A 10,401-nucleotide genomic window follows, 5' to 3' on the forward strand; every position below is an offset into this window, starting at 1 on the left:
ACTTACTACCTCAGGCCGCTATTGTTTAAACATTTTAGACAAAGAGAATACACTGAGTCCATGTACACATTTGATTCTGATGGACACAGAGAACATGGAGATTCTGAGAACATGGAGATTCTGAGAACATGGACACGCAGACTCTTGCGAGCAGTGTGGGTGCAATGATTGAATAGAGTGTACATTTATTTTGCAACGCCTGTGCACGCGATGTGTCCGGACACTGTGGAAACTTATTTTTTAAATTCTTTGGCCTGGCAGATGCATCACTCTACTGGTACAACAAAGTCAAGGCAACAATGCTGAGTACAGGTGGGAAAATGTCACAAGTGGATCCTGCAGTCTTCTATTGTCTTGATCAAGACTGCAATGTGACTGGAGTACTTACCAGTCATGTCGATGGCTTCATCTGGGGGAGGCTCACAGGCCTTTGCTACGACTGTGATTCCACACCTCAAAGCTGTTTTCCAGGTTGGCCACAAAGGAGCAGCTGTCTGACTGCCTGACTAAAAAGGGAGCATACGGTCTTGTGCTCCTAAAGGCACCCAGTAATGGAAAGTGGCAGCTTGAGTAATAAAAATAAAAACTGTTACACAACCCAACTTAAATAATACTTGGGACATTTAATTATTTTGTTGATGTTTTATTTGTGGGAGATTGGTAAGTTCATGTTTTAACTATAACCCTATATTTCTGTTATTACGGTGCTATCACTCTGTTATTAGTACGCCTGCTCCGTAGTCTCACTGGAGATGGACCTGGCTGGAGTGTGAATGTGACTATGTACTGTGGAAATACGGTGAAGTAAACATTGTTAAATTTTAAGTTAACGGCAAACCCCAACAAATAAAAAAAGAACTGACTTCACTGATAGCAAGTACATTATCCCTCAAAATAGTTATGACCGATATGTGGTTGTCTCACCCAACCATCTTAAGATGAATGCACTACTTGTAAGTCGCTCTGGATAAGAGCGTCCGCTGAATGACTAAAATGTAAATGTAATCGTTTCAAATTCAAATGTAACCAAAATGTTTTCCCTCCCATGAACACGAATTGATAAACACCAAGTTCAATGAGACTTAAATTTGTGTTAAAGTATAATTGACTCAATTTTCTCCATTCCAAAGATAGAAACTGTATTGAGGTGGAAAAAAACTCTCCTCGCCTAGTGAACGGCTTGCTATGCAAAACACAAGGCATGGATGAACAGTCCTAGATGATATACCCCCCTACTACTACAACCTAACACTAGTTCCGCCAGAGTACACAGACCAGACAATATGACTCAGTAGAAGATGCTAATTTGCAATTCAAGGAAGCCCATGTTGCTTTAATGCTTTTGATGCAACCAATCAATGTTTTTGTTTATCAAATGCACTGTTCATTTCACCCAGCAGTACTAGAGAGCATTGCAACACTTGACCATTATAAAAAGGGTAACTTTACCCTCCCTTGGCCTGTATTACAAATTGCACCCTATTCCCTATGTAGTGCGCAAATTTTGACCAGGACCCATAGGACTCTGGTCAACAGCAGTGCACTATAAAGGAGATATGCCTTTTAGGATGAATAAATTGGGTTTTGAAATGAAGTTAATTGAGCTGTCCACAGCCCGGGGGTAATTACATTACCTGGTGGTATTCAGACAGGATGCCGTGCATGTCTGCCACGTCCTCACTAGAGATCTGCTTAATGACCAGCGTGCGGTCATAGGAGGTCAGGAGGATCCCCTCCCCCTGGGCGTCCCCACCCCTTACAGGAGGGCTACGGGTCAAAGAGACCTACAGGGATGAGAGAAAAATAGGGTCGTATTCATTAGTTTGCACCTTTTATCGTGCTTCTACATCTGCATTGCTTGCGCTTTGGGGTTTTACATTCAGTATAAGCACTTTGTGACAACTGCTGATGTAAAAAGGGCTTTATAAATACTCCTGATTGATTGGAAAAGTTCAGGAAGTCCCACCCCATATCAGTCAGTTTTCTTCTGTTGATGATGACGATCTTAATATTTAACCTATTGCTTTAGTAGTCATTTGGCTCTGGATGGATTACTGGCATCCATACATGCACATAGGGAGTGAATGAAGAGGAATACTCCTTTTGAATAATGCGCTATGTCAAGATGTATCAAATATATTTATACACACACAAAATTAGTATAACCAAACTAGAGGTCAACCGATTAATCGGAATGGGCGAGTAATTAGGGCCGATTTCAAGTTTTCATAACAATCGGAAATCAGTATTTTTGGGGGCCGATTTGCCAATTAAAAATATATAAATGTTTATATATACACACACCTTTATTTAACTAGGCAAGTCAGTTAAGAACACATTCTTATTTTAGGAATGTGGAACAGGAACGGTGGGTTAACTGCCTCGTTCAGGGGCCGAACGACAGATTTTTCACCGTGTCAGCTCGGGGGTCCAATCTTGCAACCTTACAGTTAACTAGTCCAAACGCAATAACGACCTGCCTCTCGCTCGTTGCACTCCACAAGGAAACCGGCTGTTATGCGAATGCAGTAAGCCAAGGTAAGTTGCTAGCTAGCATTAAACTGATCTTTTCTACACATGGTTAACTACACATGGTTAATGATATTACTAAATATTATCTAGCGTGTCCTGCGTTGCATATAATCTGACTGAGCATACAAGCATCTAAGTACCTGACTGAGAGGTGGTAGGCAGAAGCAGGCGCGTAAACATTCATTCAAACAGCACTTTCGTGCGTTTTGCCAGCAGCTCTTCGTTATGTGTTAAGCATTGCGCTGTTTATGACTTCAAGCCTATCAACTCCCGAGATGAGGCTGGTGTAACCGAAGTGAAATGGCTAGCTAGTTAGCGCGCGCTAATAGCGTTTCAAACGTCACTCACTCTTCAGACTTCTAGTAGTTGTTCCCCTTGCTCTGTATGGATAACGCTGTTTCGATGGTGGCTGTTGTCGTTGTGTTGCTGGTTTGAGCCCAGGGAGGAGCGAGGAGAAGGACGGAAGCTATACTGTTACACTGGCAATACTAAAGTGCCTATAAGAACATCTAATAGTCAAAGGTTAATGAAATACAAATGGTATAGAGGGAAATAGTCCTCTATATCGGCCAACTAATCGGTATCAGCTTTTTTGGTCCTCCAATAAAATCGGTATTTGCGTTGAAAAATCATAATCGGTCGACCTCTAAACCAAACATTAGGAACACCTTTCTAATAGTTAGTTGCACCCCCCCTTTTGCCCACAGAACAGCCTCAATTTGTCGGGACATGGACTCTACAAGGTGTCGAAAGCTTTCTACAGGGATGCTTACAACGCTTTCTTGACACATGTGAAACTATTGAGCATGAAACTCAGCAGCGGTGCAGCCTGACACATACTACCATACCCAGCTCAAAGACACTTAAATCTTTTGTCTTGCCCATTGTCCCTCTGAATGAAAAACATACACAATCCATGTCTCAATTGTCTCAAGGCTTTAAAATAGTTATTTATTTTGTCTCCACCCCTTCATCTACACTGATTGAAGTGGACTTAAGAAACATCAATAAGAGATCATAGCTTTCACCTGGTCAGTCTGTTATGAAAAGAGAAGGTGTCCTTAATAATGTTTTGTATGCTCAGTGCCTTCAGAATCTTTTTCCAAATTTTGTTACGTTACAGCTTTATTCTAAAATGGATTACAGACCTCCCGGGTGGGCAGTGGTTAAGGGCGCTGTACTGCAGCACCAGCTGTGCCACCAGAGACTCTGGGTTCGCGCCCAGGCTCTGTCGTAACCGGCTGCGACCGGGAGGTCCGTGGGGCGACGCACAATTGGCACAGCGTCGTCCAGGTTAGGGAGGGCTTGGCCGGTAGTGATATCCTTGTCTCATCGTGCGCGCCAACCAAGGTTGCCAGGTGCTTCCTCCGACACATTGGTGCGGCTGGCTTCCGGGTTGGATGCGCGCTGTGTTCAGAAGCAGTGCGGCTTGGTTATCGGGGGGTGTCAGTGCAAAAACCAAGCCATGAAGTTGAAGGAATTGTCCTTAGAGCTCAGAGACAGAATTGTATCAAGGCACAGGTGCCAAAAAACACTTGCAACATTGAAGGCCCTCAAGAACACAGTGGCCTCCATCATTCTAAAATGGAAGAAGTTTGGAACCACCTAGAGCTGGCCCCCGGCCAAACTGAGCAATTGGGGGACAAGGGACTTGGTCAGGGAGGTGAACAAGAACCCGATGTTCACTCTGACAGAGCTCTAGAGTTCCTCTGTGGAGATGGGAGAAACTTCCAGGAGGAAAACTCTCTCTAAAGCCCTGCACCAATCAGGCCTTTAGGGTAGAGTGGCCAGATGAAAGCCACTCCTCAGTAAAAGGCACATGACAGCCCGGTTGGAATTTGCCAAAAGGCGCCTAGACTCTCAAACCATGAGAAACAAGATTCTCTGGTCTGATGAAACTAAGATTAAATTCTTTGGCCTGAGACTAATCAGGATCGAGGCAAAGATGAACAGAGCAAAGTACAGGGAGATCCTTAACAAAAACCTTCTCCAGAGTGCTCAGACTGGGGTGAAGATTCACCTTCCAACAGGACAACAAACCTAAGCACACAGCAAGAGTGGCTTCGGGACAAGTCTCAATGTCCTCGAGTGGCCCAACCACAGCCCAGACTGGAATCTGATTGTAAATCTCTGGAGAGACCTGAAAATAGCTGTGCAGCAAAGCTCCCTAATCCAACCTGACAGAGCTTGAGAGGCTCTGCAGAGAAGAAAGGGAGAAACTCCCCAAATACAGGTGTGCCAAGTTTGTAGCATCATACCCAAGAAGACTCGAAGCTGTAATCGCTGCCAAAGGGGATTCAACAAAGTACTGAGTAAAGGGTCTGAATACTTTTGTAAATGTGATCAGTTTTTTTATTTAATACATTTGAACAATTTCAAAAAAACTGTTTTTGCATTGTCATTATGGGGTATTGTGTGTATATTAATGAGTGTTTTTTTAATCAATTTTAGAATAAGGCTGTAACCTAACAAAATGTGGAAAAAGTCAAGGGGTCTGAATACTTTCTGAAGGCACTGTACATCAACACTCGTACCTGGTAGTCGAGATCCTCAATTCCGAAGCGCTCCCTAAGATTCCGGAACACCTGAGGACAGTATTCTTTAAACTTGAAATGTCCTGGTAGATTCTCTCTGTGAAAAAAAGGGATGGAATTCACACATTTGCAGTGTTTACTAGCCTCTCCTTCTCCATCGCTCCCTCCCTCTCTCCAAGCCTCATTCGTTTTGGCATTTTAAACAAAGTAGTAACATAGACTTGCTGGTAGATAGGCCAATTGTATTATGTATATTTAGAGTAGGTATTAACATGAGTGAGCAAAAACATTACTTGTTGAAGAAGTGGTTGTTGACTTTGATCTTAGTGTTGGCTTTGAAGTCATCAGGCAATAGCATGACAGGAACAGGCACTTGGTTTAGGTCATTTATCTGCAGAAATAAGTACTCCCATTAGCTAGAAGACTTTCATCATGGTTAGTGCTATCAGGGACCCTTGGGAAGTCCCTACCCACAAATCTAACCCTTAACTTAAAGTGTTACTGACAGTGTTTTAGCAACAACCGAGCACTTTGTAATTTTCACACATTCATAGAATGTTTGGGAAGTACGTAGAGTATGTGAAAATTATACAGGGGGAAAGCAGCCGTGCATTAGGACAATTAATAGACACTGCAGTTAATAAAACCTAATAAAAAGATTGGTCTTGTCCAGGACCAGACTCTACACCATAGCCAATCAGAGACACCTCAGGCATATATGCAAATAAGCCATTAGCCACACAGGGCTGCCATCTTTAACTATAAACTAGTGATGGGAAGTTCAGCTATTTTTACTGACAAAATCTTTGACTCGTTCAGTCAAAAGAACAGATCTACTCATTTCTTTCATTTGAGCCAGTAATTCCCAGAGCACACCCCCTACCGACGAACTGAAAACTTAACAACCGCACACATTTCATGAAGCTCTTGTGCCAACATTGAATCCAGAGGCAGTTTGGAATTCGGTAGTGAGTGTTGCAACCGAGGACAGGCCATTTTTACGTGCCCCGCGCTTCAGCACTTGGCGGTCCCGTTCTTTGAACTTGTGTGGCCTAACACTATGCGGCTGAGCTGTTGTTGCTCTGAGATGTTTCCACTTCAAAATAAAAGCACTTACAGTTGACCGGGGCAGCTCTAGCAGGGCAGAAATTTGACTTATTGGAACGGTGGCATCCTATGAAGATGCCACGTGAATGACTCTTGGCGGAATGCATTGCTTGATTGCCATGAGGGTGATAAGTAGCCTAACAACTCAAGCTAAATTATTTCGCTGCTCTGTTGTTCACTACATACTTCATATGTAGGCAAGGGTAAAGTAACTATGGATAGATAAGAAACAGCGAGTAGCAGCAGCATAAAGGGGGGCGGGCAATGCAAATAATCCAGGTGGCCATTTGATTAAAAGGTTAGCAGTCATGGCTTGCGAGTAGAAGCTGTTAAGAAGCCTTTTGGCAAGTGCTCGCTCTGGCACCGCTTGCCGTGCGATAGCAGAAAGAAGAGCTTATGACTTATGTGACTGGAGTCGTTCACAATTTTTTGGGCCTTCCTCTGACACCGCCTAGTATATAGGTCCTGGATGTCATGAAGCTTGGCCCCAGTGACGTACTGGGCCATATTATTATGTGACTGTTATGAAAGTTGTATTGTCAATTTTGTTTTGTATTTAAACGCCACTTTAAATGTGTACATGACACTGCAACAAAATTTCCCCATGGAGACAATAAAGTCAGTAAGTATGTACTAGCCTCTGTAGCGCCTTGTGGTCAGATGTCGAGCAGTTACCATGGCAAGCCATGACGCAACCGGTCAGGATGCTCTTACTGGTGCAGCTTTAGAACCTTTTGAGGATCTGGGGACCAAATCTTTTCAGTCTCCTGAAGGGGAAAGGTGCTGTCGTGCCCTCTTCACAACTGTCTTGGTGTGTTTGGACCATGATAGTTCATTGATGATGTGGACACCAAGGAACTAGAAGCTCTCGACCCGCTCCACTACAGCCCTGTTGATGTTAATGGGGGCCTGTTTGGCCCTCCTTTTCCTGTAGTCCATCATCAGCTCCTTTGTTTTACTCACATTGAGGGAGAGGTTTTTGTCATGGCACCACACTGCCAGGTCTCTGACCTCCTCCCTATAGGCTGTCTCATCGTTGTCGGCGATCAGGCCTACCACTTGTGTCGTCAGCCAACTTAATGATAGTGTTGGAGTCGTGCTTGCAGTCATGGGTGAACAGGGGGGCCCCCGTGTTGAGGATCAGCGTGGCGTATGTGTTGTTGCCTACCCTTACCATCTAGGGGTGGCCCGTCAGGAAGTCCAGGATCCAATTGCACAGGGAGGTGTTTAATCCCAGGGTCCTTAGAGCTTAGTGATGAAATTTGTGGGCACTGTGGTGTTGACTACTGAGCTGTAGTCAATGAACAACATCCTCACATAGGTGTTTCTTTTGTCCAGGTGGGAAAGGGCAGTGTGGAGTGCGATTGAGATGGGTCATTCTTGGATCTGTTGGTGCAGTATGCGAATTGGATTGGGTCTAGGGTTTTCAGCATGATGGTGTTGATGTGAGCCATTACCAGCCTTTCAAAGCACTTCATGGCCACCGATGTGAGTGCTACGGGGCAGTAATAATTTAGACAGGTTCCCTTCGCTTTGTTGGGCACAGGGACTATGGTGGTCTGTTTGAAACATGTAGGTATTACAGACTCGGTCAGGGAGAAGTTGAAAATGTCAGTGAAGATACTTGCCATTTGGTCCGCGCATGCTTTGAGTACTCCGTCTGGCCCCACAGCTTTATGATTGTTGACCTGTTTAAAAGGTCTTGCTCACATCGGCTACGGAGAGCGTGATCACACAGTCATCCGGGAACGGCTGGTGCGCTCATGCATGCTTCGGTGTTGCTTGCCTTGAAGCGAGCATAAAAGGCATTTAGCTTGTCTGGTAGGCTTGCGTCTCTGGGCAGTGCGCGGCTGGGTTTCCCTTTGTAGTCTGTAATATTTTTCAAGCTCTGTCAGCCGGTGGATTCAATCTTAGTCCTGTATTGACGCTTTGCCTGTTTGATGGTTCGTCTGAGGTCAAAAACTGATTTCTTATAAGCGTCTGGAATAGTGTCCCGCTCCTTGAAAGCGGCAGCTCTAGCCTTTAGCTCGATGCGGATGTTGCCTAACAGTCCATGGCTTATGGTTGAGAAATGTACGTACGGACACTGTTGGGACGAGTTCGTTGATGCACTTATTGATGAAGCCGATGACTGAGGTGGTATACTCCTCAATGCCATTGAATGAATGCCGGAACATATTCCAGTCTGTGCTAGCAAAACAGTCCTGTAGCGTAGCGTCCATGTAATCTGACCACTTCCATATTGAGCGAGTCACTGGTACTTCCTACATTAGTTTTGCTTGTAAGCAGGAAACAGGAGGATACAATTATGGTCAGATTTACAAAATGGATGGCGAGGGAGAGCTTGTATGCATCTCTGGTTGCACATGTGACATGCTGGTAGAAAAGAGGTAAAAATAAATTTAAGTTTGCTTGCATTAAAGTCCCCGGCCAATAGGAACACCATTTCTAGATGAGCATTTTCTAGTTTACGTATGGGCTTATACAGCTCGTTGAGTGCGGTCTTAGAGACAGCATTGGTTTGTGGTTGTAAAGACAGCTACGAATAATATAGATCATTCTCTTGGTAGATAGTGTGGTCTATAGCTTATCATGAGGTACATGGAAGGTGTAAACATGCAGTTGATAGAAAGCAAACAAGCTGGAGATGAGTCTGAGGACTGAGTATATCTCATGTGTATGGCAGTCTACGGCCCTGTCATTGCTTTCTAGAGACCACACTAGCTAACTTTTATATAATGAGCAAAGCCCATAACACAGTCCATTATGATGTGACACACACTTGACAGTCAACGGTCAATAATAGTTAGCCAGCAGCAAGTTGGCTAACGTTAACCTAACTAACGTTACTTAGCCTCCTAGTGCTATCTAGCTTGTTCTCGGTACAGTTCGTTTAGCTCACGTAAACATTAGCTACATTTTTACTGAATGCGCTTTTACATGTGATAAAGAACGTTAACTAGGTAGGTTAGATAAGTTAGCTTGGTAACTAGCTAACGGAATGTCAAAATTAGCTGGGTTGGTTAACGTTAGCTAGCTAATAGGCTAAGCTAACGTTATCAAAACGGACAATGTGACAACATAACGTGTTATACTCACCGAATGGTTTACACCCCACATAAAAACGCTCAAGACTGGGTCACTGGCACGAAATACCTTCACCTTCTGCTGCACAAAATGTTTCTTTTTGTTTTTGGTTTTTGGGGCCAATATCACCATTGGACTGGAAACAGCGTTACCAATAGAGGCCATCGCGAAGCTTGCCTTGCTTGGGAACTTTAAAAAAAAATCTGATTCTGATCTTCCGCAAACTCAAACTTTATTTTCTCTTCTCCCGATTCTGATCTTTTGCAAACTGACTTCCTCGTCACCGCGTAATGCAAATCAAAGGTTAACCGTGCCACGCGCAGAATTTCAGCAACACCTGTAGCTGTGCCTTCTAAATTCAGGTTAGTTAGTTGTAGGCAACATTTGTGCTTGTTCTAACACTCATTTTGGATTTCAAATTAGTCTGTCTACTCAATATATATTCCAGTCCAGCTATTCTCGAACAATTATGGGGAACTGACATGCAGTCTAACTGTCCAGGTGTGATAAACCAAAGATATGTGTTACAAATAATATAATGTCACTTTCATGAGTTCTTACTTACTATAACTATCCTTTCACAGTATTTCTGCTATTACTGTAGCAATGCAGAGAATAAAAGCAGGCTATGAAAGTAAGTCAGCTAAGTCATGTATCTAATGTATTCCATTGAAGCCAAAGTTGTACTTTTTGATTAATTGATCATAGATGAATTGCAGCCCTCATGCGCTCTCTCTCAAAGCAGTGCTTTGTGCAGAACTTTCTGCCAACCCATATAGGCCACCACCCAGTGGCGATTTTAGCATGTACATCTTGGTGGGGCAAACCCTGAAAAAATGTGGCCGTTGCATGCCAGCAAAACCACTACACAACACAACACTAAACAATACATGAATTGCACTATAACGGTGAAAGCAGTTCCCATAAACTGTTAGGGCCTACATAAAGCTGTCCCAACAGCAGTCCCAACACCTTACCACTGCTCCACCTGGCTGTCAGTGGAGCCTTGTCTGGCAGCGAAACAGTTCAAACTATGGCATAAGCGGGCAACAAGCGGATAAGAGGCAACCCATAATTCCGATTAAGACATTAATGAGCGAGCTAGGACAGATGTAGTCAATATAACTATTTGTTCAGCACT

The 10,401-nt window shown here is 43.8% G+C and overlaps 1 protein-coding gene and 1 long non-coding RNA gene across 3 annotated transcripts in view; both read right to left on the bottom strand.

Annotated features, from left to right (window-relative positions):
- LOC124032239 overlaps positions 1-1,624 on the bottom strand; it is a 2,054-nt gene extending 430 nt beyond the window's left edge. The window contains exon 1 of the long non-coding RNA XR_006838229.1: positions 389-1,624. This is a non-coding gene — a long non-coding RNA (uncharacterized LOC124032239). The remainder of the gene's footprint in view (positions 1-388) is intronic.
- LOC124032237 (phosphatidylinositol 5-phosphate 4-kinase type-2 gamma-like) overlaps positions 1-9,657 on the bottom strand; it is a 26,662-nt gene extending 17,005 nt beyond the window's left edge. Inside the window, exons 1-4 of one of the 2 annotated variants that reach the window (XR_006838228.1) lie at positions 9,273-9,657; positions 5,360-5,457; positions 5,067-5,163; positions 1,635-1,784 (exon numbers count right to left, since the gene is read on the bottom strand). Coding sequence is in view for 1 of the 2 variants with exons in the window: in XM_046344484.1 (XP_046200440.1) it covers positions 1,635-1,784; positions 5,067-5,163; positions 5,360-5,457; positions 9,273-9,425 (498 nt within the window). In the remaining variant the exon portion in view is untranslated. The remainder of the gene's footprint in view (positions 1-1,634; positions 1,785-5,066; positions 5,164-5,359; positions 5,458-9,272) is intronic. The other variant, XM_046344484.1, reaches the window with a different exon arrangement.
- Positions 9,658-10,401: the final 744 nt, after the last annotated feature.

The sequence above is a fragment of the Oncorhynchus gorbuscha genome, linkage group LG03, assembly GCF_021184085.1.
Source record: "Oncorhynchus gorbuscha isolate QuinsamMale2020 ecotype Even-year linkage group LG03, OgorEven_v1.0, whole genome shotgun sequence".
Taxonomy (NCBI): Eukaryota; Metazoa; Chordata; class Actinopteri; order Salmoniformes; family Salmonidae; genus Oncorhynchus; species Oncorhynchus gorbuscha.